Here is a 27,541-nt window from a genome sequence, read left to right on the forward strand (position 1 = left end):
ATCTTTGGAACCAAGAAGCTGTGACTTTTCAGGTGTTCATTGTTGTATGTGCACGGAAATGCTTAGGAGATGCAACCAGGACCTCATCATTAAATCTAGTCAGTGTTTTATTCAAGTCACAAAGACTCACAAGGAAACTTTCACTTCCTTCTTTTCATCACTGATTTTCAAGTTCACACCCACTAAGAGTTATCAAATCACATCACAACTGTTGAAGGTACATGGGAGGTGTTTGTGTGAGGTAGACATAATCACCTGATCTCTCTCTATATATAGAAGGAGCCATTTCTACACAACAGACAGGTTCAGAAACACAGCAAATGGTGAGTTTTTCAAACAATGTCACACATTTTTTGTCCATAGACTTCTGTGTTTGATTTTTGCTTTTAATGTCTTCTTTTTATCACAATATACTGTATTCTCCCTCTCTCCTTTACTAATAACCAATATTTATTATAATACTTATAATAATCCATATACATGTGACTTGAGTAATTTACAGATAAAAAAATTGGAAAATGTTTATCATGAAGAGAAACGGGATTCAGGATTTAAAAATCTCTGTTCACACATTTAATGTCTCTATTTTTATTCAGGTTCTGACTAAATTTTATGTCACTGGAAGTTTGTAAAATATACTTCTTTTCAATTAATCAGAGTTAGTTAATGTTGCTTTTAGATGTTTTATTGGTGGATTGGTTAACTATGTCCTAGCCAGTCTATTTTCTCTAGTCCAACTGGTCTGCTAATCAGATATCAGTTTTGTATGAACCCTCATTGTGGCTGTAGCTGATCTTCCTTGCTAATGCAGACGAGCCACGTTCCCAGTGAATGTGACTCATCTCCGGAGGGAATGAACAACAGCAACATTCCACATGCCTCTGCTTTTTCTGCTTGTTTCTTTTTTATTGTTCTTAGATAATGGCCTCATTGTGTTTCTTGTGTTTTGGTTTGGTGTCAGACTTTTATATTTCTGTAAGCATGTAACATAAATATTACTTTTCACGTTTGCTGTTGCTACACAACGTCTCCTTTAGTAAAAACTCCAATAGTTTAAATAAGCAACAATATTAGTTTAGTTTGTGCTGTTTCTGTGTGCATCAATCACATTATGAAACAAACCTTTTATTCAAGCTTTAAAACTTGATTTCATGCTTTCAACATTCACATTCAGGGGGTCAAGTATCTGTGATCAACCCACAGATACTTGATGGCTGCTGCCATCAAGGAGTCATTGCTTTGGGATGGGGGGTGACTGGTCTAGTCTCGTTTGGTGCTACATATCTAAGAAACATCCACATGACAGGTCCAAAAGTTTCCCAGTAGAACATTGTCACAAGAAGTTTATTTCATGAAGTAAAAAGGTTCTGTCAATAACAGTGTGTATGTCGATTTCATATGAATGTTCTTTATTGCATGTCTCTACAGTCCAGTTAGAGGAGAGTACAGCTGACTCAAAGGTATTCTATTTCATTTAATTTGTTTATTTGGTGAGATGCAAATTAATAGAAAACTTGTAAATACACGACGTTGTGTAAATATGACAGATTTAGAGGGAAGCTAATTTCTATCCGTAGTCCTTTTCTATGCATTTCTATGCTATGCTTTCTCAAATTCGAAGTGAAATGAATTGTAATAAAAATAAATCTCCTTTCTTTTGTTTAGCTTGATTCAATGAATGATGAAGCTCAGCACTCAGAGACAAAGGACACGAGAGGGGAAACAAAGTCTGCATCAGCTGAAAGGAAAGACAAAAGTAATATTTTAAATAGGAACTCTGATTATAAGACTTTATAAATTTTATTTTAGGATTAATGAACTTGATTGTCTAACCTACTGATGTTCTTCTGTTTGTTTTCAGTGGAGCCTGAGCTCACACTTGTGTTAATCGGTGATACTAATTCCATTGAGATTGGACCAAAAAACATTTTACTTGAACATGACGAGCCAACAAATGTGGAGCATTTTTCCTCCAAACTGTATGATTTGTGTGGTCGGCACATCTCCGTCATTAACAGGCTTGGTTTTCCAAACATTCACAGAATCCCGTTAAATCAGGGAATTCATGCGTTTGTCCTACTGCTGCCAAATGGTCTGCACGTCAACCATTACCACTCAGCAGTGCAGAGGTTAGAAAAAGCTTTCGGCAAAGACTTTCTTTCTTATGTAATGACAATAGTGACTCATGAGTTGGATGAAACATGTGAAAGTGCACTGGAAGACTTTAAAGATTTCTCCAGTTTTGCTGAGCAAAGATTCCACACATGCAGAAGAAGTATGACAGATGAAAAAGAGATGATAGATCTGTTGGAAAAAATAGACGTCATGGTCTCTGAAAACGATCGCCACTGCTACACAACACTGATGTGTAATGGGAATAAAGAACAGAAAGAACAACTGGAGCAGAAACTCTACAAAGAAGAAACCACTGGGACAGGTGAGATTTTAACGTGGATAGAATTAAATGTACAACAACATGCAACCCAATTAAAGATACATCAGAGCTTTGATTTTGACCCTTTTTGAGAAAAAGAAAACCTATTCCTATATGTAGCAGTTGGGTACCAGATCTGAATATTTGGCTGAAAAACTTTTGGATGGCGTACTGGTTCCCTCTAAAGTCTGTTCTTGCACCCTCATTTTAAATAATTTTAGTAGTTACAAAAATATATATAACACGTTTTTACAGAACTTTTAAAGAAAAATCTTCCTTCATATCCTCACTCTCCAAACCAGTTGACAATGGAATTCATACTTTTAACCAACACAATAAAGGAAGTGTATCCAAAGTATATGATAAACTTGACATGCAAAGCCAATATAGTTCACCTTGAAATCACTGTGGCAAGATGACCTAGGGAAAGAGATTACAAACACTGAAGATGTAACAGTATCCTTGTGTAATGTTGGATAAATTCTGGAGTACACATGAATTAGCTGGACAAAAAGAGACTACGACAAACAAACAACACAGACAGACGATGTGGTCCTGCTACTATTTACTAATACTTTGTAGTATGTCATGTGTGCATGTTTTATTAGATTTTAAAAAGTGAATAAATACAGCTTAAAATAAAACAAATGAAAAACAAAACTGTTACCTACATAATATGCTTCAGTTATACATAAAACCATCACGTGTATAATAATAATAAAAGATAATATTTGTTATTTTTTCCACACTAGAAAATATGGACCATTCCTCTGAAACCAAGGTAAAGTCTTCATTTCTTCTTTGTTTTTTTTCCCACTATTTATTTTCCTGAATTGGTGTTCTTTTATCTGTATCGGACTGTAGATTTCTTGGCCTGAATATTACTGAACACACTGTTAATTCCAAATGTTCTAACCACATGAATAAAGTTAAACGTGAAAACTATCTTTTCTTAGTGTAATGCCCTGAATGAAGCTGGTGGAGCTGAACACTCTGAGACAACTCATGACGACACAGCAGGAGACGCTGAACTCATGTCATCACGACCTGAAACCAAAGAAAAGGGTATTTTTTTTAATCAAAAATTTAAGTGAACAATGACATGTAACCTGATGAAACCATGGGATTAAATCAGGAAGAGGAGCATACCTAGTACCAGACAAAGATTTGGACACACATACTCATTGTTTTTTTGTTTTTTTCTTTTTATTATCATTATTATTATTTTCTAGTTTCTGTATTTTATAACAAAACTGAAGACACAAAAGGTTGGTTCCCATATATTCTAAGATTAAAGAGACAGTTCATAACTGTTGTTACTCCCTCACAGGTAAATGAAAGCAGAGATGTGAAATATTGTGATTTCTAGCCCCACTGTACTACATATATTCTAATACAGTAAGACACAGATAATAACTACTACTACTGCCCCAGGGCAGTTGTGTCGCTGATGTTGCTTGAAATGGTGTACCCCGATGCAAATAAAATCATCAATGTACGTACATTTCTATATCATTTATTGTCAAATTTCAAGTGTTTTCAAAGTAATAGCCTATACTTTTAACATACCAATAAGTCTGAACTTATAGAACTACAATCGATTTCATTAGTTTGGCCATTGATGACGCTCCTGACGTATTAACAAGATTAGCGGCACATGCACGAATGAATTTTCTTTTTATTAACCATTTAAAGCCTGAAGGATCTATCAAAGCACAGCAATTTTGAATTACTGTAACTCACAGTTGTTTTGCGCTATTGACAATATTCAAAGTGTGACTGAACACTGGGAAGTTGTGCTTTTGTCTGGAAGACCTTCGTCTCAAGTTTATGACTAACTTAGTTTACTAATAAATTCCTCCAAACAACTCTCTCTACCTGGTGCTCTGCGATCATGCATTGCTCCTCAACTTGGAGCCGACAGCAGCGGTGCGTCAGTGTTAAACCACACTTTGAATTCCATTGGTGAGTTACGGTAATTCAAATACCGCAAGCTTCTTTTTTGTGCACACACAGATGTTCAGGTTTTAAAGGGTTAATATTAGAATTTTAACAGGTCTGGGTGAATAGGGCTGAGAATGCAGAACCTGGAGGCTCCAGTGCTCATGGTAGTGGTGGCTCAGTGTCTACTACCAATGTGGACTGATTACACTGTTTCGGTTAGAACATCGAGGTCCCAGCTGCAGAGTGAGGTGTTGGGGCCACTCTTTCAGTATCTGGAAAAAGCAGCTTTTGGTAGCATTTACATATCTACATATCTTCTTCTTAGACTTAGAAACTAAAACAACTGCCTATTCTATTATGTGAATTTGAAAAGCATAAAATATGAATTTAGATTGTAGAATTGTAGAAAATTCATGTATTGTAGAAAAAAAAACATGAATGAGTAGGTGTGTTCAAACTGTTGACTAGTACCGAGTATACTGTACATGTCTGTTCTCTTGACAATCTAGTAACACATTGTTTTTCTGCAGAAGACAGCGACAGACAAAAATGTCAAGGAGAAACTGAAACACTGTTCCGAAGACTTCACCTTCAATACCAACAGAAGTTGTCACCAGCAGACTTTCTCAAAATAGGCCCACCTGTAAAAACGACACAAGACATATCTGAGAAAGATTTCCCTAATACTTTTCTTCAGAGGGTAATGGTATTAGACTACAGAGCCAGATATATTCCTGAAAGACAGGGCAGTCCTGATCTGAGACATTCACAGTCTGTTGAATCAGATGACGATGACTTAGATGCTCTTTTTGGGACAACTGTAGATGTTGATGAATCAAAACAAACCAACGTGCATCCAATGGATGTTCAAATGGCAGTATTTCACTGCTCAGACAGCTTCCTTAAGCAGAACATGATTACAAAGTTATCACAGTGTCAGTACGCCTTGCCTTTCCTTGTTCCTAACCCGGAGACCGCAACAATCGAATGTCCTCTGTGGACATTTAGACAAATAATAAAGACATGGAAGACAACTCAAGTCAAAGATGATTCAAAACTTGTCACCATGAAGAGTATGCCCATCTGCAACGCTGAGACACACATGGTGTCATTTTTCCGCCTGGGTTCATTATCTGAGTCGAAATCACAGCTCATGAACTCTTTGATCAACGACCGTCACAACACCTTCTTCCACAGAAACTGTCCAGGCAGCACCAAATCTCGTTATCTGATGGACGGTGTGGTAGAGATTGCCTGGTACTGCCCTGCTGGAAAACCTAATGATTCCTTCACTGACTGCATTGCCTTCTGTAATCTTCATGGTGATGCTCTGATGATTGAAACACAAACTAAAATACTGACTGAAACTTCTTCAGTCAATGTAGTTCTTGTACCAACTCTGGAAAAAAGACACAGATGTTTACAAGATCTTTACAAGTCTCAGAAGCCTCTCATTATTCTTATTGCTGATAATGATTGTGACTCAGTTCGGATGAAACAAGGAAAGTACAAAATGGGTCTGAAAGACAGAAGTCAATCAGATGTTTCAAAAACACTGAAAGGAATTATTGGAAACATGTTGTCTGGACTCCAAACCTCCTTCCAGCTCAAATCTATGGCCAATGTCTCTGGAATCAGAGTGGATGAAGACGACCCAGTGTGTCGAAAAGGGGAAAAGGCAGCAATTAAAATATCAAATTTGTTTCAGGGGATGAATGTTTCAAAGATTAAAGATAGATTTCTCCCCTGTCAAGGTCAACTGTGGCACCAGTGGTCGAGAATAAAAAAAGAACTGTATCATCTGAAAGGAAACGTGGAGAAGGAAAAAAGTCAGAAAAATCAGCAGCTGATGAAAATCAGAGAAGATCAATGCTCTGCTTCCTGTAGTGAACTGATGAAGTCATTCACTGAAAGCCTCATTTCTTTGTCGTCCCAGGAGAAAGAGTACTTCCTGAAATGGACTCAGATCTTAATAGATGCCCTCTGCACAGACGATCTGTCTTCAATTCTCCAAAGCTATGATGAAAAATGGTCTGAGGTCTTGGTTCTGAAGAAGAAACACCCCAAATCTCAACTGTTAGAAGGTAAACAAGATGAGCTTGAAACAATATCAAAAAAACTGCAGTCAGCAACTTTTGGTTTGGAGCATATCTTTCGAGAAATGGGACAGATCTATGAAGCTCATCAAGCTCTGAAGAAACAACCAAACAGTGGGCAGACCAACTGGTCCAAATACCCTAAACTGGCCGCGGATCTGATGATATCAGGACGCCCTATGGAGCTGATGGATGGAGATGCAGGTCATGTGCCTTTAACGTGGATATCTAGTGTTTTAGAAGAAGTCATCAAGAAACTGGGCGACCAGAGAGTTTTTGTGCTGTCGGTTCTGGGCATACAAAGCAGTGGAAAATCAACAATGCTGAATGCCATGTTTGGATTGCAGTTTGCAGTGAGTGCTGGTAGGTGCACCAAGGGTGCTTTCATGCAGCTGGTCAAAGTGTCAGAGGAAATAAAGAAAGACTTCAGGTTTGACTATGTTCTTGTAGTGGACACTGAAGGACTACGTGCTCTTGAATTGGCAGGTAACGCCACTCTTCACCACGACAACGCCCTGGCCACATTTGTTGTTGGCCTGGGAAACATGACACTGATCAACATCTTTGGTGAGAATCCAGCTGAGATGCAAGATGTCCTGCAGATTGTTGTCCAGGCTTTCATGAGGATGAAGAAAGTTAAGCTTTCTCCGAGTTGTGTGTTTGTTCACCAGAATGTTACAGACATTGGAGCTGCAGAGAAAAACATGGATGGAAAGAGACGCCTGCAAGAAAAACTGGACCAGATGGCTCAGCTCGCTGCCAAAGAGGAGGTATATGATGCTGAGTGCTTCAGTGACGTCATTGAATTTGATGTGCTACAAGATGTGAAATACTTTGCCCAGCTATGGGAAGGAAGTCCACCAATGGCCCCCCCAAATCCTGGTTACAGTGAGAGTGTCCAAGAACTGAAGAGTATGATCCTCACTAAGGCTTCACAGTCTGCTGGAATCACTCTCTCACATTTTAAAAGCACAATTCAAGACCTGTGGAATGCCCTGATGAACGAACAGTTTGTTTTCAGCTTCAAAAACACGCTTGAAATTGCAGCATACAGAAAGCTTGAGGTCCAATATGGGAACTGGACCTGGGACCTTAGGAGCAGCATGCTGACCATTGAAAACCAACTTTACACCAAGATTGAAAATGGAAAACTTGACAAGGTTGACCATACTTACCTTCTGAAAGAAATGAGCAAAACATATGAAAAAATCAAGAAAGACATGACGTTGTACTTTGAGGACAACAGAGACAAAGACATGTTGGTTCAGTGGCGAGGCCGATTTGAAATCAAAATCAAGGAGTTTCATGAGGATCAGGTGAAAGAAGTGAAAAGGAAGCTTGATGAAGTTATCCAGCAAAAGAAAGCTTGTAAAAAGCTTGATGATAAAAAGCCAGAGTTTGAGAACAAACTGCTACAAAAGAGCAAAGAGCTCGCTCAGCAGTTAAAAGACAAGGCAAAGGATGAAGAGGAGCTTCAGAAGCATTTCAACTCTGTTTGGACTGACTGTGTCAGTGAATTAACTGAAGATATAAAACCTATTAAGGACATAAACTTGGAGGAAGATAAAATGTTCATCCTTGAAGAGCTGGTGATTGAACGGTCTCTCATAAATGAATCCAACAGCAGTGGAAGATACAAAAATGTATCAAAAGCTGGGAATTACTGTGCTTATATAACCCATAAGAAGTACCAAGAACACTGTAATGAAATCCAACAATCTCAACAAAGTAAAGCAGAAACCAGCACACACATGAACAATGAAATATTTTCGGCAGAATTAAAAGCTGGTTCAGACGTTGCTCAACATAAGTTGGGATTTGGTTCAACTACACAACAAAATGTTTTTACACATGAAGAACAGGAAATGATCAGAACCTTCATTAACAACATTGAACAACAGTCCCTTGATACCGTTAAGACCAAGCCTGTAGCAACAAGGGGCTACAGCCCAACTTACCTACAAGAAGTGGCCAAAAATGTTCAAGAGGAAGCGACAAAATTTGAATCAGAGAGGAACTATTCATTCAAGAAGGAGTTCACAGTTGATGTCTTGTTGTATGTTTTTGAAAGGTTGGGGAGTTGGCTTTCAGATTCTCACCAAACATTTAAAAAGAACAATGATGCCCTTACTTACCTGAACAACAATAAACCACAATATTACAATGTTTTCAGAAGCTTCTGCAAAGGAAACTCATCTGCTGTCGTGTTTGGAGAAATGATTTGTGACAAACTGAAGGTTTCCACTGTTGAGACTGTCTGTAACAAGACCGCCATTGATCTCGCTGGAGAGATGAGGTGCTCTTTCCCAGCATTCAGTGGGAACAGGTTGGACTTGGAGAAACATGTGTTGAAATCACTTGCACAGAAAGAAGACTTTGATGATTTCATCAATTACATACGACATCCAAGGGAGCAAGTAGAGGTTTTTATAAAAGAAGAAGTAGAGAAATACATCTTCAGAAAACACGAAGGTAAAGCTCAGAATATACTGAAGAAAAATGTTGATGACATCAGTCACCGTGTGAGACAAGCTTTATTTGAAGCAACAGAAACAGTCAAAACCCAGGGAGGAGGCACAGAGATGTGGGTGAATGAATTTTCCTCTTTCCTCAAGGATGAGCTGCCACTTGATACCATTTGTTGTCAAAACTTCAGTGATATAAACAACTTTGACTTTCTGAAAGAAGAGATAGAGAAAGGGCTGGTTAACATCATTGAGGAGATGAAGCACCTCTCCCTGGATAAGATGAAGGAATTCAGGCTGAGACCTGATCAAATCCTCATTGATCAGCTGTGTAAGTGCTGCTGGGTGAAGTGTCCATTCTGTGCAGCTGTTTGCACCAACACCCTGGAAGACCACAGTCCTGAGGACCACAGTGTCCCTTTTCACCGGCCTGGTGCAGTCAATGGTTGGCACTACAGAGGCACAATCCTAATGAATGTTGATTTCTGCACAACAAATGTTGCAAGTGATGATTCTTTTTATCCTGGTGAAAATTCAGAAGACCTCTATCTTTACAAACAGTACCGAAAAGCTGGACCAAGGTATGCTAACTGGAGAATCACCCCTGATGAGTCAAAGCTGAAATACTGGACATGGTTTGTGTGTCGATTTCAAAAAAACCTGGAAAACCACCATAGATGTAAATTCAAGGGCAACGGTGAAATTCCCAGTGAGTGGAAAACACACACAAAAGAAGAAGCAATTCAGAGTCTTGATGAAATGTAAAACTGTGAGTGAAACAAAATAATTAAAACAACTAATTAAAACAAATCACAATTACTTCCTAGTAAAATTCTGTAAAGCAGCATGTGTACTATTATAAATCCAATAAAAAAATATGTGATCATTTGTATTTTTTATACCGTTGTTCTGCATTTAAAGTTGAAATAACCATCTATGATGTGAGTACATTTTTGTTACAGTACTTAAGTATTTGTGCTTATATCAGCATAATTTTATGGAGTTGATGGGGTTACAGCTTTAAATAAAATGAAAGACCATGTTTGAAGTTTTATGTTTTCTGAAATGTGAAAATGTAAATTCATAAAGAATACATTTTTCAAATGTTTTTTAATTTTTATTGTTACAGTGTCTTAATCATCTTCGGTACAGTTTACACAAGGATTGTAGAGCAGAGTACCTTTACATTTTTTTCTTTTTCTGTCCATTCAAAGATTGTGTCTGTAGCACTGGTGACGCCAGGATTTTGATTGTGGGTGGGCCATAAAAATGGATGGGCCAGTTAAAACAAGCAAAAAAATAAATACATTAATAAAATAAAATAAACCAATATTTCATTCGATCACTTGCTGATGATCATGCAGCCTGTGGCCGGGCTTAAACGTCCACATTGGGGTGTCTGTTATCATCCGACTTGATTCTCAGCCACGGGAGCCACAAAGCTGTGTTTTTTTTTTTGTTTGTTTGTTTGTTTTTGTTCGAGGAGAGGAGGGAGGGCCGAAACAACCGTTGTGAGCTTTCACTGGTCAAACCGGGTTTTTCTCTCTGACTCAATCTGCCTGTTACATTCTGACTCAACGGCCTGACAGACTGTATCATTGTAGAAGCTTCAGCTCGAAAACTAGTTTCAGTCTACTCCCATAAAGACTGATCTCTGAAGAGCAGAGATAGTTTTTCCTTTTTTTCAATCAAACAAATCAAATGTGTTGATACTCGATCTTTAATGGAAGCTCATAGGTGAACGGTGACTGTGTTTATATCCATCTTGTATAGCGATCTCCCACACTTCAACAATCATGGCAGTGCTCTGCATCCGAGAAAAGGGGGATTTGGCTCTGTACAGACACAGTGATTTATTCTAATATCAGTAGCCTTTTGAAAGAGCGGGGGTTTGACCAGTCCATTCTTTAGGTCATCAACAAACTGCAACTTTATCTGCAATGTACGCCCAACACAGGCACGCAGCACAGGGGGGTCCAATGGGAAAGCATCAAAGGCAAATCGACTCGGGTCGACCCGCGATTTTGTCTACCAGGGTCTGATGTGCAATAAACATTAAAAGTTCTGTGTAAGTACGTGTCTATGCAATTTTATTCCATGCAACTGGCTTGTGAAACAAATTGTGAAAAAAATCCAAATCATTAGACACATTTAAACTTAAAAAAAAAAGAAGAGTAATGCAATAGTTACTTTCCCTAGTGACTAGCAGTGATGGGCACGTTACTTTTAAAAAGACTAGGGTACGTCACACCCCAATATTTCACACACAGGATACCAGCTAAGATAATAGTAGCTAGTTTTTCGGCTACACATGGAAATTCACTGACACACACAGAGGTAGTGCTCCTCCCTTCTGTACGGGCGGAGCGCGACGGGGGCAAGGAAAAACTCCCTTTTAACAGGAAGAAACCTTGAGCAGAATACAGCTCATATGGAGGAACCATCTGCAGAAGGCCAGTTGGGTAGAAACAGAGAAGAGAGAGAGAAGAAGAACAAGAGAAACAAGATAAGCAAACTTCAATCCTTCAACTTCCTTCAAGCTGAAGGAAACACATAGGATCTAGTAATATAACACATAGCTGATGATCTTATGTGACAGTTTGTGAGTATAACAGGAATCATGGGCAGGTTGGTGAATAGTTCATCTAGGTAGAAGTGGACAACTTGAGGAGGCCATGAAAACTGAGGCAGATGTAGTTTATGGAGCTCCACAGGTCTGATACACAGCACTCCAGACCATGAAGACTGGGCTGGTTGATGAGGCCACGGCAGCAGATGTAGTTTATGGAGCTCCACAGGTCTGATATTCAGCACTCCAGACCAGAGACCCTCACAAGAAGATGGAGGGGGAGTGGAGAGAGTGAGACACAGTGGTTAGTAATAGAAAATAAATTATAAGAGATAGAAAATAAAATTATAAGATATGAGAGGACAGGAGCTTGGAGCCAGAAAAGAGAGAGTAAAAGACATGTCCTTAGTGCACCGTCCCCCAGCAGCCTTGGCCTAATGCAGCATAACTAAGGGACGGTTAAGTCCAGCTCTAACTATAAGCTTTGTCAAAAAGGAAAGTCTTAAGCCTGACCTTAAAAGTAGAGACTGTGCCTGCCTCCTGAACCCAAACTGGGAGCTGGTTCCACAGGAGAGGAGCCTGATAGCTGAAGGCTCTACCTCCCATTCTACTTTTAGAACCTCTAGGAACCACAAACAGACCTGCACTTAGAGATCATAATCTGTTAGGACAATATGGTACTATGAGGTCTTTCAGATATGGTGGAGCTAGGCCTTTCAAGGCCTTGTATGTAAGTAGGAGGATTTTAAATTCAATTCTAGATTTTAAAGGGAGCCAATGAAGAGAAGCTAAAACTGGGGTAACATGATCTCTCTTGCTAATTCCTGTCAGTGCTCTTGCTGCAGTGTTTTGAATCAGTTGGAGGCTTTTAAAAGTGCTATTTGGAGCCAGACAGTAATGAGTTACAATAATCCAGCCTGGAAGACACAAATGCATGAACTAGTTTTTCGCATCATTCTGAGAAAGGATGTTCCTAATTTTGAGGATATTTCGAAGGTGAAAGAAAGCAGTCCTGGTCACCTGCTTTATGTGATAATTAAAGGACATATCCTGGTCAAATATAATACCAAGGTTTTTCACAGTAGTACTGGAGGCCAAGGTAATGCCATCCAATGAAACCAGGTGATTAGATAATGAATCTCTGACGTGCTTAGGGCCAAATACAATCACTTCTGTTTTGTCTGAGTTTAAAAGTAGAAAATTACAGGTCATCCGAGCCTTTATGTCTTTAAGGTGCTTGGAGTTTAACCAGCTGATTAGTTTCATCTGGTTTCATGGATAAATAGCTGGGTATCATCTGCGTAGCAATGGAAGTTTATGCCATGCTTTCTAATGATACTGTCTAAGAGAAGCATGTATAATGTGAATAATATGGGTCCAAGCACAGAATCCTGAGGAACTCCATAGCTTACTTCGGTATATATAGAAGAGTTGTTGTTTACATGGACAAACTGAAATCTGTCTGACAGATATGAATCAAACCAGTCTAATGCATTTCCTGTAACCTTGATCACACTTTCAAGTCTCTGTAGTAGAATACTGTGATCAATAGTGTCAAATGCAGCACTGAGATCTAGTGGTATCACCATCGTCTGAAGCCATGAGGGGATTATTGGTAAAACCAGAGCCGTTTCTGTACTATGATGAACTTGACTGAAACTCTTCAAATAAACTATTTTTAAATGATCAACCAACTGACTGACAACAACCCTTGCTAAAATTTTAGATAAAAGGAAGATTGGTAAATGGCCTATAGTTGGCTAGAATATCTGGGTAAAGAGTTTTTTTTTTTTTTTTTTTTTTTAAGTAATGGTTTAATTACAACAGTTTCAAAAGACTGGGGCACATATCCTGTTAATAAAAATGAGTTTATCTGATTTCATACGGAGGTATTAATGAAAGGAAAAACACCCTTGAGCAATTTAGTTGGGATGGGGTCTAGAAGACAATGGGAGGGGGGGGGTAGTATTACATTTAAAAAAAAATTAAATTAACAGTCTAAAATAAAATACATTTGAATAAGATACTCCATAGCAAGATGTATATCTACTTTAATGCACTGTGGGAGTTCAGTGTTTTTGGTTGATGTCACAACCATGAGTGTGAGTGGTGTGGCATTCAGTGTCATTCAGGTGTTGTGTAGCTGTTGCTGTAGTGAAGGGGTTTGATCAGTGTCCTTACTCTACACAGTTCACCACAGGAAGCCGCAGCAGAGGGATGAAAGAGCCGCATGCGGCTCTGGAGCAGACCCCTGACCATGACTAACACATGACCCACGCACCTGTATTGCTCTCATCAAACCCATCATCTCAGCCTGATATCATACTGCATTAAGAATTACAAAGGGACCAAAAATGAACAACCTGATTACAGTTAACATAAACAAAAACTCCATTTCATCCACAAAACAGCCAGAAAATCAGAAAGGTTCTGTTTAATGAGGCAAACAAAGCATTCTGCATTAATGAACTCATCACTTGCTGCATTCCCATTACTCAGAAAAGCCTCTCAAAATATTGCTAAAACATTTTTACACTCTCATGTCAATATATCATCAATATAAAAATTTATTGCAAAAGTGGAAGTGCGTTCCCCGTCACTGTCATCACTGGAGATGACGCAGGGGATCACGTGACCAGTTCATTTGAAGTCCATCTTCCTCAAAGAGGTGTGTGGTGTGACAAGTGTTTAGGAGAATTACAGGATATCGCAAGACGAAGCCTTACAAAATGCCTTTCCGTGGAAACACATACAGTAGTTTTTCAAAATTTCAGGAATATCGCTTTTATTTGGCCAAATACTGCAATGGAAATGCTGCTTCTGCCACACATTTAGAGGCCTGTCCACCAAGCTATACCTTTTCCTTCTCGTGTAGAAAAGGAAGGAAAGGCTCCTCTCCTTTAATTGTTCCACAGAGTAGAACAAAAACATTTGGTAATGCTGCTTTCACCCACTACACTCCAAAACTGGAAAGGCCTGTGGATCTGAGGAGCTAGAAACATTGACACTTTTAAAAATAGGCTAAAAACTAGGGGTGTAACGATTCGTTTTAACAACGATACGATTCGATTCAAGATTCGTGGTTGCCAATATGATTCAAGGACGATTTTAGTTAATTTAGAACGATACGATCAGTGACTTTAAATTGATTCAGTAACCTTTTAGACAAAAATTAAACCAGTGTGACTGAAATAAATACCTACTCAGTGTTTCCTCTACATTCATTTAGGAGTGGCAGGCCGCCAACAGATAACTATCTTGCTCAGTATCTACTGTTGGGGTTCTCAATCTACCGGTTACAGTCACTTTTTAAACATCCTCGAGTGTTTCGATCTGCTGGATGGCGCTCAGTTTATCAATAAAGAAAGAACGAGGTTATTATGGCCCAGAAGTTTAACACCATATGTCTGTTTCTGTTTATTATCTCCTCTTTTAAAAGATGACGTTCTCACTACACCAATCACATGATGGTGGTAACCGACGCAGCCCATTAAATTATCCAACGTTTCATCGAGTTGTTTTCTTTTTGCTCAGGTCACTGTGTGTCACTGGTGGGATGAGGCGGAGAGGCAGGAGACGTGAAGGTGAATGTAAGCATTAGCATATACATTAATTTTGCCACTGATGTTAGCCGGAAGTTAACGCATATTTGTAATGGTATAACAGTGTTTTTGGTGTATAAAACTAATTTGTAAATTTGGTTTGTCCAGTTTTCTCTTTGATCTGGCTTTTATGTCATAGTCTTATCATTATTTTATTCTATTTTACAGTTTTATATTTTCCCATTCTTATTCATTTGTTTATTTATTATTATTTTTATTGTTAATTTTGTAAGTTTGCCCACTGACATAGAAGCGAACAGTCTATAATTTTAATGGTAGGTTCCTTTTAACAATGAGAGACAGAATATCAAAAAGAAAATTCACAAAACCACATTATATAAAAGATATAAGTTGATTTGCATTTCATTGAAATAAGTATTTGATCACTTGCCAACCATTAACAATTCTGGCTCCCACAGACTGGTTAAATACTCCTTAGACACACTGAAAAAAACATGTCACTTGTATGAAAGACACCTGTCCATGCGATCAATCAGACTCCAACCTCTCCACCATGGGCAAGACCAAAGAGCTGTCTAAGGACATCAGGGACAAGATTGTAGACCTGCGCAAGGCTGGATTTGGCTACAAGACCATAGGCAAGAAGCTGGGTGAGAAAGAAACAACTGTTGGTGCCATCATTTGAAAATGGAAGAAACACAAAATGACCCTGAGTGACAACCTTCTTCCCTCTGCCAGGGCACTGAAAATGGGTCGTGGATGGGTCTTCCAGCACAACAGTGACCCAAAACATACGGCCAAGGCAACAAAGGAGTGGCACAAAAAGAAGCACTATGGAGGGAACTGAAGCTTCGAGTTGCAAAGTGACAGCCTTGAAACCTTAAGGATTTGGAGATGATTTGCAAAGAGGAGTGGACCAAGATTCCTCCTGATATGTGCTCAAAACTGGTAATTAACTACAAGAAAAGTGTGACCTCTGTGCTTGCCAACAAGTACTAAGCTATGTTTTGCCAGGGGATCAAATCCTTATTTCACACTTCTTCAACATTTACACACCAAATGACTTACAATGTTGTACAGTAAAAGTCAGGATCGCTGTAAACAAGAATCAATACAATATTTGTGCAAACTTATGAAGGGAAATCTTTTATTACTATTTGAATATGAGGGGGGAAAATAAAAATGTATTATGATTTGTGTTTTCACATTTCAGTTATTTATTGTGAGATTTTTTTAGAATACAAGCAAATATAGCGTTTCATTTTATTTAAAGCAGTTAGCCCATCATCTCCATAAAACAATGCTAATATAACACCACAAATACTTAAACAAAAATAACCTTCCATCAGGGATGGTTGTTTCAAATACAAATACAGAATAACAGTATGAAAAATACAAAAGATCACATATTCTTTATTGAAACACAATTTACAATTGTGTGCATGCTGCTCTATAGAATTGTACTAGGAAATACAGTCATCATGATTTGTGGTAGAGTTGTAATTATTTTGTTTCACTCACAATGTCATGTAGACTCTGAATAGCCTCTTCTTTTGTGTGTGTTTTCCACTTGCTGGGAATTTCACCTTTGCCCTTGAATTTTAACTTATAGTAGTCTTCCAGTTCTTTTTTAAATCGACACACAAACCATGTCCAGTATTTCAGCTTTGATTCATCTGGGGTGATTCTCCAGTTAGCATACCTTGGTCCAGCTTCTCTGTACTGTTTGTAAGGATAGCAGTCTTCTGAAGTTTTATCAGGACGGAAATTTCTGTCACTTGCAACTTTTGTTGTGCAGAAATCAACACTCATTATGTCTGTGTCTGTGAAGTGCCAACCATTGATTGCAGATGACCGGTGAAAAGGGACACTGTGGTCATCAGGACTGTGATCTTCCAGGGTGTTGATGCAAACAGCTCCACAGAATGGACACGTTTCCCAGCAGCACTTACACAGCTGATCAATGAGGATTTGATCAGGTCTCAGTCTGAATTCCTTCATCTTATCCAGGGAGAGGTGGTTCATGTCCTCAGTGATGTTAACCAGACCTTTCTCTATCTCTTCTTTAAGAAAGTCAAAGTTGTTTATGTCACTGAAGTTTTTACAACAAATGGTATCAAGTGGCAGCTCATCCTTGAGGAAAGAGGAAAATTCGTTCACCCACATCTCTGTGTCTCCTCCCTGGGTTTTGACTCTTTCTGTTGCTTCAAATAAAGCTCGTCTCACAAGCTGACTGATGTCATCAATGTTTTTCTTCAGTATATTCTGAGCTTTACCTTCGTGTTCTCTGAAGATGTATTTCTCTACTTCTTCTTTTATAAAAGTCTCTACTTGCCTCCTTGGATGTCGTATGTAGTTGATGAAATCATCAAAGTTCTCATTTACTGCAAGTGATTTCAACACATGTTTCTCCAAGTCCAACCTGTTCCCACTGAATGCTGGGAAACTGCACCTCATGTCTTTTGCCAGATCAATGGCGGTCTTGTTACAGACAGCCTCAACGGTGGAAACCTTCAGTTTGTCACAGATCATTTCTCCAAAAACAACAGCAGATGAGTTTCCTTTGCAAAAGCTTCTTAAAACATTGTAATATTGTGGTTTATTGTTGTTCAGATAAGTGAGGGCATCATTGTTCTTTTTAAATGTTTTGTGAGAATCTGAAAGCCAACTCCCCAACCCTTCAAAAACATACAACAAGACGTCAACTGTAAACTCCTTATTGAATGAATAGTTCCTCTCTGATTCAAATTTTGTCACGTCTTCTTGAACATTTTTGGCCACTTCTTGTAGGTAAGTTGGGCTGTAGCCTCTTGTTGCTACAGGCTTGGTCTTAATTGCATCAAAGGACTGTTGTTCAATGTTGTTAATGAAGGTTCTGATCATTTCCTGTTCTTCATGAGGAACAATATTTTGTTGTGTGGTCGAGCAAAATTCCAACTTATGTTGAGCAACGTCCAATCCAGCTTTTAATGCTGCTGAAAATTCTTTTTTGGCTGTGTGTGTGCTGGTTTCTATTTTACTTTCTTGAGATTTTTGGATTTCATTATAGAGATCAGGGTACTTCTTATGGGTTATATAAGCACAGTAATTCCCAGCTTTTGATACATTTTTGTATCTTCCACTGCTGTTGGATTCATTTATGAGAAACTGTTCAATCCCCAGCTCTTCAAAGATGAACATTTGATCTTCCTCCAAGTTAATATCTTCAATGGGTTTTATATCTTCAGTTAATTCATTGACCCAGTCAGTCCAAACAGAGTTGAAATGCTTTTGAAGCTCCTCTTCATCCTTTGCCTTGTCTTTTAACTGTTGAGCAAGCTCTTTGCTCTTTTGTAGCAGTTTGTTCTCAAACTCCGGCTTCTTGTCATCAAGCTTTTTACAAGCTTTCTTTTGCTGGATAACGTCATCCAGTTTCCTTTTCACTTCTTTCACCTGATCCCCATGAAACTCCTTGATTTTGTTTTCAAATCGGCTACGCCACTGAACCAACATGTCTTTGTCTCTGTTGTCCTCGAAGTGTGACATCATGTCTTTCTTGATTTTTTCATATGTTTGTCTCAGTTCTTTAGTGAGATCATTGGGATCAATAGTGTCAAGTTTTCCATTTTCAATCCTGGTGTAAAGTTGGTTTTCAATGGTCAGCATGCTGCTCCTAAGGTTCCAGGTCCAGTTCCCATATTGGACCTCAAGCTTTCTGTATGCTGCAATTTCAAGCGTGTTTTTGAAGCTGAAAACAAACTGTTCGTTCATCAGGGCATTCCACAGGTCTTGAATTTTGCTTTTAAAATGTGAGAGAGTGATTCCAGCAGAATGTGAAGCCTTAGTGAGGATCATACTCTTCAGTTCTTGGACACTCTCACTGTAACCAGGATTTGGGGGAGCCATTGGTGGACTTCCTTCCCATAGCTGGGCAAAGTATTTCACATCTTGTTGCACATCAAATTCAATGATGTCACTGAAGCACTCAACGTCACACACCTCCTCTTTGGCAGCGAGCTGAGCCATCTGGTCCAGTTTTTCTTGCAGGCGTCTCTTTCCATCCATGTTTTTCTCTGCAGCTCCAATGTCTGTAACATTCTGGTGAACAAACACACAACTCGGAGAAAGCTTAACTTTCTTCATCCTCATGAAAGCCTGGACAACAATCTGCAGGACATCTTGCATCTCAGCTGGATTCTCACCAAAGATGTTGATCAGTGTCATGTTTCCCAGGCCAACAACAAATGTGGCCAGTGCGTTCTTGTGGTGATGAGTGGCGTTACCTGCCAATTCAAGAGCACGTAGTCCTTCAGTGTCCACTACGAGAACATAGTCAAACCTGAAATCCTTCTGTATTTCCTCTGACACTTTGACCAACTGCATGAAAGCACCCTTTGTGCACCTACCAGCACTAACTGCAAACTGCAATCCAAACATGGCATTCAGCATTGTTGATTTTCCACTGCTTTGTACGCCCAGAACCGACAGCACAAAAACTCTCTGGTCGCCCAAATTCTTGATGACTTCTTCTAAAACACTAGATATCCACATTAAAGGCACATGACCTGCATCTCCATCCATCAGCTCCATAGGGCGTCCTGATATCATCAGATCCGCGGCCAGTTTAGGGTATTTGGACCAGTTGGTCTGCCCACTGTTTGGTTGTTTCTTCAGAGCTTGATGAGCTTCATAGATCTGTCCCATTTCTCGAAAGATATGCTCCAAACCAAAAGTTGCTGACTGCAGTTTTTTTGATATTGTTTCAAGCTCATCTTGTTTACCTATTAACAAAGGAGATTTGGGGTGTTTCTTCTTCAGAACCAGGACCTCAGACCATTTTTCATCATAGCTTTGGAGAATTGAAGACAGATCATCTGTGGAGAGGGCATCTATTAAGATCTGCATCCATTTCAGGAAGTACTCTTTCTCCTGGGACGACAAAGAAATGAGGCTTTCAGTGAATGACTTCATCAGTTCACTAGAGGAAACAGAGCATTGATCTTCTCTGATTTTCATCAGCTGCTGATTTTTCTGACTTTTTTCCTTCTCCACATTTCCTTTCAGATGATACAGTTCTTTTTTTATTCTCGACCACTGGTGCCACAGTTGGCCTTGACAAGGGAGAAATCTGTCTTTGATCTTTGAAATATCCATCCCCTGAATCAAATTAAATATTTCCATTGCTGCCTTTCCCCCTTTTCGACACACTGGGTCGTCTTCATCCACTCTGATTCCAGAGACATTGGCCATAGATTTGAGCTGGAAGGAGGTTTGTAGTCCAGACAACATGTTTCCAATAATTCCTTTCAGTGTTTTTGAAACATCTGATTGACTTCTGTCTTTCAGACCCATTTTGTACTTTCCTTGTTTCATCCGAACTGAGTCACAATCATTATCAGCGATAAGAATAATGAGAGGCTTCTGAGACTTGTAAAGATCTGAGATGACCGTGGTACATCTGTGTCTTTTTTCCAGAGTTGGTACAAGAACTACATTGACTGAAGAAGTTTCAGTCAGTATTTTAGTTTGTTTTTCAATCATCAGAGCATCACCATGAAGATTACAGAAGGCAATGCAGTCAGGGAAGGAATCATTAGGTTTTCCTGCAGGGCAGTACCAGGCAATCTCTGCCACACCGTCCATCAGATGACGAAATTTGGTGCTGCCTGGACAGTTTCTGTGGAAGAAGGTGTTGTGACGGTCGTTAATCAAAGAGTTCATGAGCTGTGATTTCGACTCAGATAATGAACCCAGGCGGAAAAATGACACCATGTGTGTCTCAGCGTTGCAGATGGGCATACTCTTCATGGTGACAAGTTTTGAATCATCTTTGACTTGAGTTGTCTTCCATGTCTTTATTATTTGTCTAAATGTCCACAGAGGACATTCGATTGTTGCGGTCTCCGGGTTAGGAACAAGGAAAGGCAAGGCGTACTGACACTGTGATAACTTTGTAATCATGTTCTGCTTAAGGAAGCTGTCTGAGCAGTGAAATACTGCCATTTGAACATCCATTGGATGCACGTTGGTTTGTTTTGATTCATCAACATCTACAGTTGTCCCAAAAAGAGCATCTAAGTCATCGTCATCTGATTCAACAGACTGTGAATGTCTCAGATCAGGACTGCCCTGTCTTTCAGGAATATATCTGGCTCTGTAGTCTAATACCATTACCCTCTGAAGAAAAGTATTAGGGAAATCTTTCTCAGATATGTCTTGTGTCGTTTTTACAGGTGGGCCTATTTTGAGAAAGTCTGCTGGTGACAACTTCTGTTGGTATTGAAGGTGAAGTCTTCGGAACAGTGTTTCAGTTTCTCCTTGACATGTTTGTCTGTCGCTGTCTTCTGCAGAAAAACAATGTGTTACTAGATTGTCAAGAGAACAGACATGTACAGTATGTTCAGTACCAGTCAACAGTTTGAACACACCTACTCATTCATGTTTTTTTTTCTACAATACATGAATTTTCTACAATTCTACAATCTAAATTCATATTTTATGCTTTTCAAATTCACATAATAGAATAGACAGTTGTTTTAGTTTCTAAGTCTAAGAAGAAGATATGTAGATATGTAAATGCTACCAAAATCTGCTTTTTCCAGATACTGAAAGAGTGGCCCCAACACCTCACTCTGCAGCTGGGACCTCGATGTTCTAACCGAAACAGTGTAATCAGTCCACATTGGTAGTAGACACTGAGCCACCACTACCATGAGCACTGGAGCCTCCAGGTTCTGCATTCTCAGCCCTATTCACCCAGACCTGTTAAAATTCTAATATTAACCCTTTAAAACCTGAACATCTATGTGCGCACAAAAAAGAAGCTTGTGGTATTTGAATTACCGTAACTCACCAATGGAATTCAAAGTGTGGTTTAACACTGACGCACCGCTGCTGTCGGCTCCAAGTTGAGGAGCAATGCATGATCGCAGAGCACCAGGTAGAGAGAGTTGTTTGGAGAAATTTATTAGTAAACTAAGTTAGTCATAAACTTGAGACGAAGGTCTTCCAGACAAAAGCACAACTTCCCCGTGTTCAGTCACACTTTGAATATTGTCAATAGCGCAAAACAACTGTGAGTTACAGTAATTCAAAATCGCTGTGTTTTGATAGATCCTTCAGGCTTTAAATGGTTAATAAAAAGAAAATTCATTCGTGCATGTGCCGCTAATCTTGTTAATACGTCAGGAGCGTCATCAATGGCCCAACCATTAAAATCGATTGTAGTTCTATAAGTTCAGACTTATTGGTATGTTAAAAGTATAGGCTATTACTTTGAAAACACTTGAAATTTGACAATAAATGATATAGAAATGTACGTACATTGATGATTTTACTTGCATCGGGGTACACCATTTCAAGCAACATCAGCGACACAACTGCTCTGGGGCAGTAGTAGTAGTTATTATCTGTGTCTTACTGTATTAGAATATATGTAGTACAGTGGGGCTAGAAATCACAATATTTCACATCTCTGCTTTCATTTACCTGTGAGGGAGTAACAACAGTTATGAACTGTCTCTTTAATCTTAGAATATATGGGAACCAACCTTTTGTGTCTTCAGTTTTGTTATAAAATACAGAAACTAGAAAATAATAATAATGATAATTAAAAAAACAAAACAAAAAAAAACAATGAGTATGTGTGTTCAAATCTTTGTCTGGTACTAGGTATGCTCCTCTTCCTGATTTAATCCCATGGTTTCATCAGGTTACATGTCATTGTTCACTTAAATTTTTGATTAAAAAAATTACCCTTTTCTTTGGTTTCAGGTCGTGATGACATGAGTTCAGCGTCTCCTGCTGTGTCGTCATGAGTTGTCTCAGAGTGTTCAGCTCCACCAGCTTCATTCAGGGCATTACACTAAGAAAAGATAGTTTTCACGTTTAACTTTATTCATGTGGTTAGAACATTTGGAATTAACAGTGTGTTCAGTAATATTCAGGCCAAGAAATCTACAGTCCGATACAGATAAAAGAACACCAATTCAGGAAAATAAATAGTGGGAAAAAAAACAAAGAAGAAATGAAGACTTTACCTTGGTTTCAGAGGAATGGTCCATATTTTCTAGTGTGGAAAAAATAACAAATATTATCTTTTATTATTATTATACACGTGATGGTTTTATGTATAACTGAAGCATATTATGTAGGTAACAGTTTTGTTTTTCATTTGTTTTATTTTAAGCTGTATTTATTCACTTTTTAAAATCTAATAAAACATGCACACATGACATACTACAAAGTATTAGTAAATAGTAGCAGGACCACATCGTCTGTCTGTGTTGTTTGTTTGTCGTAGTCTCTTTTTGTCCAGCTAATTCATGTGTACTCCAGAATTTATCCAACATTACACAAGGATACTGTTACATCTTCAGTGTTTGTAATCTCTTTCCCTAGGTCATCTTGCCACAGTGATTTCAAGGTGAACTATATTGGCTTTGCATGTCAAGTTTATCATATACTTTGGATACACTTCCTTTATTGTGTTGGTTAAAAGTATGAATTCCATTGTCAACTGGTTTGGAGAGTGAGGATATGAAGGAAGATTTTTCTTTAAAAGTTCTGTAAAAACGTGTTATATATATTTTTGTAACTACTAAAATTATTTAAAATGAGGGTGCAAGAACAGACTTTAGAGGGAACCAGTACGCCATCCAAAAGTTTTTCAGCCAAATATTCAGATCTGGTACCCAACTGCTACATATAGGAATAGGTTTTCTTTTCTCCAAAAAGGGTCAAAATCAAAGCTCTGATGTATCTTTAATTGGGTTGCATGTTGTTGTACATTTAATTCTATCCACGTTAAAATCTCACCTGTCCCAGTGGTTTCTTCTTTGTAGAGTTTCTGCTCCAGTTGTTCTTTCTGTTCTTTATTCCCATTACACATCAGTGTTGTGTAGCAGTGGCGATCATTTTCAGAGACCATGACGTCTATTTTTTCCAACAGATCTATCATCTCTTTTTCATCTGTCATACTTCTTCTGCATGTGTGGAATCTTTGCTCAGCAAAACTGGAGAAATCTTTAAAGTCTTCCAGTGCACTTTCACATGTTTCATCCAACTCATGAGTCACTATTGTCATTACATAAGAAAGAAAGTCTTTGCCGAAAGCTTTTTCTAACCTCTGCACTGCTGAGTGGTAATGGTTGACGTGCAGACCATTTGGCAGCAGTAGGACAAACGCATGAATTCCCTGATTTAACGGGATTCTGTGAATGTTTGGAAAACCAAGCCTGTTAATGACGGAGATGTGCCGACCACACAAATCATACAGTTTGGAGGAAAAATGCTCCACATTTGTTGGCTCGTCATGTTCAAGTAAAATGTTTTTTGGTCCAATCTCAATGGAATTAGTATCACCGATTAACACAAGTGTGAGCTCAGGCTCCACTGAAAACAAACAGAAGAACATCAGTAGGTTAGACAATCAAGTTCATTAATCCTAAAATAAAATTTATAAAGTCTTATAATCAGAGTTCCTATTTAAAATATTACTTTTGTCTTTCCTTTCAGCTGATGCAGACTTTGTTTCCCCTCTCGTGTCCTTTGTCTCTGAGTGCTGAGCTTCATCATTCATTGAATCAAGCTAAACAAAAGAAAGGAGATTTATTTTTATTACAATTCATTTCACTTCGAATTTGAGAAAGCATAGCATAGAAATGCATAGAAAAGGACTACGGATAGAAATTAGCTTCCCTCTAAATCTGTCATATTTACACAACGTCGTGTATTTACAAGTTTTCTATTAATTTGCATCTCACCAAATAAACAAATTAAATGAAATAGAATACCTTTGAGTCAGCTGTACTCTCCTCTAACTGGACTGTAGAGACATGCAATAAAGAACATTCATATGATTAGGCCCTTTGCTCAGAGATGTTTTCAATGACAGTTTAAATTTCCAGTGTCTCCCACCAACACTGCGCCAGGTATCTATATCTCTCCTCCTAAAAAAAGGCAAAGATCCTCATAGTTGTTCCTCCTACCGTCCAATTAGCCTTCTCAATGTTGATGTGAAGATACTGGCTAAGGTGCTAGCTCTTCATCTCAAATCTGTCTTGCCCACCCTTATTTCATCGGATCAGACTGGGTGGCATATTTTCCTCTCCAACATGGGACCAGACAGGGGTGTCACCTGTCCCCATTGCTTTTTGCCTTGGTGATAGAGCCTTTAGCTGCTACTATGAGACAGTGTACTGATATCAAGGGGATCTTAAGAGACAACCAGGAAGGTAAAATCTCTTTATATGTGGACGATGTCCTCTTGTATGTATCTCACGTCTATTCCACATATTCTTAATATCCTTAAAGTTTTTGGTAGTTTTTCAGGGTACAAGCTGAATCACTAAGGTTGCTTATCTCCCACTTAACACACTACCTTTTAAAGTGGCAAATGATAAGTTTAATTATCTTGGCGTGTGCATTACAGAGTTTCACTCCAAACTTTTTAAGGCACTTTTTAAGTTTGATTTGACATGGCGGCCATTTATTAACTATACATTTTGACTCTGAATAAGATGTTTTGCTGTTTTTGGATAACCACGGGGGACTTTTTGGTCGTTTTTCTCTTTGTTTTTGTGCTTTGTGTGAATGTAGGTATGTTTTTGCCTTGTCACTTGGATAATGTGTTTGTTTTTTGTTTTTTTGCTTTGTTTTTTCCCCCTTCTTGTATTATTAACTGTTTTGAGGGTTTGCTGTCTTGGTTCTGTTTAAAAAAAAACCCTCAATAAATATACATTGACAAAAAAAAAACAACATTCATATGAGATCACATACACACTGTTATTGACAGAACCATTCTTACTTCATGAAAAAAATATTTTCTAACTTTTATATTACCTTTGTTATCTGTCTCAAACTTGGTTTCAGAATTTCCTCCTTCTGCTGTGTTGTCATTGTTCTCTTCTATCTTATTTGCTCTTCATCTTTAAATTAATTTACATAAACACAACAATATTTAAAAACTGCAGAACGACAGTCCAAACTATTTGATAAAAGTAACAAAAAATATTACATCCAACACATATAACCCTTTGGGAAACAGCCTGAACATTTAGTAATATTAGAAAGTAAAAGAAGTTGACCAGAGAAGATAAAGTGAGTGATTATAAACATCTTTATAAACATCTACACCAATCAGCAACAACATTATGACCACTGACAGGAGAAGTAAATAACAATCGACCATCTTGCGACAATTCAATGTTCTGCTGGGAAACTTTTGGACCTGTCATGTGGATGTTTCTTAGATATGTAGCACCCAACTAGACCAGACAAGGCATCCCCATCCCAAAGTAGTGATGTGCGGATCGATACTGAAATATCGCTTCTTCCGATACCAGGTCTTTATGCTCTGAAATCGATTCTCAAATCAAAATATCGATACTTTTGCTACTTCAGTCATTGAATGTAGGAACACAGTGGAAAGTAACTAAACTATTGAGTTGTGGCAACACAACAACCTACAATACAGGATACGGGGCGTTTACGATGAGGAGGACAGTGTCAGAATTAAGATGCAAGTTTTCAATTTATAGGAGCTCTTAAAAGTTAAACAATACATTATTTTAATGGTGTTTAGTTATTTTACTTATTTCTTTTTTTAGTGTTTGAACAGCATTTCCACATATTTTGTATGATTGTATCCTCTGTTTGGCTCTTCTGTTGTTATTAGCTTGGCTACATAATAAATGAGGCTACTACAGCAATATACCTTAATATATATATATAAAAATAAATATATAAATAAATATATATATATAAGTATATAAATTATATATAAATATATATATATAAATATATATATATATATATAATATATATATATATATATATATATATATATATATATATATATATATATATATATATATATATATATATATATAAATTATTTATATATATAAATAAATATATATATAAATAACTCTGATCCCTCCCCCAGACACCACAGGACTCCCTCAGAAGACCCATGTTCATTCTTTGATGAGTCACAACTGTTTTGGAGGCACAGGGGAGACCTTCACAATATTAGGAAGGTGGTAATAATGTTATGCCCAATCTGAATGTGAATGTTGAAAGCATGAAATCAAGTTTTAAAGCTTGAATAAAAGGTTTGTTTCATAATGTGATTGTTTCTTGGAGGAATCAAGATGCACACAGAAACAGCACTAAACTAATATTGTTGCTAATTTAAACTATTGGAGTTTTTACTAAAGGAGACGTTGTGTAGCAACAGCAAACGTGAAAAGTAATATTTATGTTACATGCTTACAGAAATATAAAAGTCTGACACCAAACCAAAACACAAGAAACACAATGAGGCCATTATCTAAGAACGATAAAAAAGAAACAAGCAGAAAAAGCAGAGGCATGTGGAATGTTGCTGTTGTTCATTCCCTCCGGAGATGAGTCACATTCACTGGGAACGTGGCTCGTCTGCATTAGCAAGGAAGATCAGCTACAGCCACAATGAGGGTTCATACAAA

The 27,541-nt window shown here is 38.1% G+C and overlaps 2 protein-coding genes across 7 annotated transcripts in view; one reads left to right on the forward strand and one right to left on the reverse strand.

Moving 5' to 3' along the window:
* The first annotated feature begins 1,433 nt into the window (after positions 1–1,433).
* Positions 1,434–10,269, forward strand: LOC124997303 (interferon-induced very large GTPase 1-like). The gene is made up of 6 exons (XM_047570912.1): positions 1,434–1,460; positions 1,666–1,756; positions 1,862–2,437; positions 3,187–3,215; positions 3,391–3,499; positions 4,909–10,269. The coding sequence occupies exons 2-6, from the start codon at positions 1,675–1,677 to the stop codon at positions 9,702–9,704; spliced, it is 5,592 nt and encodes a 1,863-aa protein (XP_047426868.1). The 5' UTR covers positions 1,434–1,460; positions 1,666–1,674; the 3' UTR covers positions 9,705–10,269.
* Positions 10,270–16,267: 5,998 nt separating this feature from the next.
* The window catches only part of LOC124997298 (interferon-induced very large GTPase 1-like), a 406,468-nt gene continuing 395,194 nt past the window's right edge, over positions 16,268–27,541 (reverse strand). For all 6 annotated transcript variants that reach the window (XM_047570895.1, XM_047570897.1, XM_047570896.1 and 3 more), the window contains 5 exons: positions 24,549–24,639; positions 23,868–24,443; positions 23,090–23,118; positions 22,806–22,914; positions 16,268–21,394 (listed from right to left, as the gene is read on the reverse strand). In XM_047570895.1, the coding sequence (XP_047426851.1) occupies positions 16,575–21,394; positions 22,806–22,914; positions 23,090–23,118; positions 23,868–24,443; positions 24,549–24,639 (5,625 nt within the window). In that variant the 3' untranslated portion in view covers positions 16,268–16,574. The remainder of the gene's footprint in view (positions 21,395–22,805; positions 22,915–23,089; positions 23,119–23,867; positions 24,444–24,548; positions 24,640–27,541) is intronic.

Source organism: Mugil cephalus, chromosome 20 (assembly GCF_022458985.1).
Source record: "Mugil cephalus isolate CIBA_MC_2020 chromosome 20, CIBA_Mcephalus_1.1, whole genome shotgun sequence".
Lineage (NCBI taxonomy): Eukaryota > Metazoa > Chordata > Actinopteri > Mugiliformes > Mugilidae > Mugil > Mugil cephalus.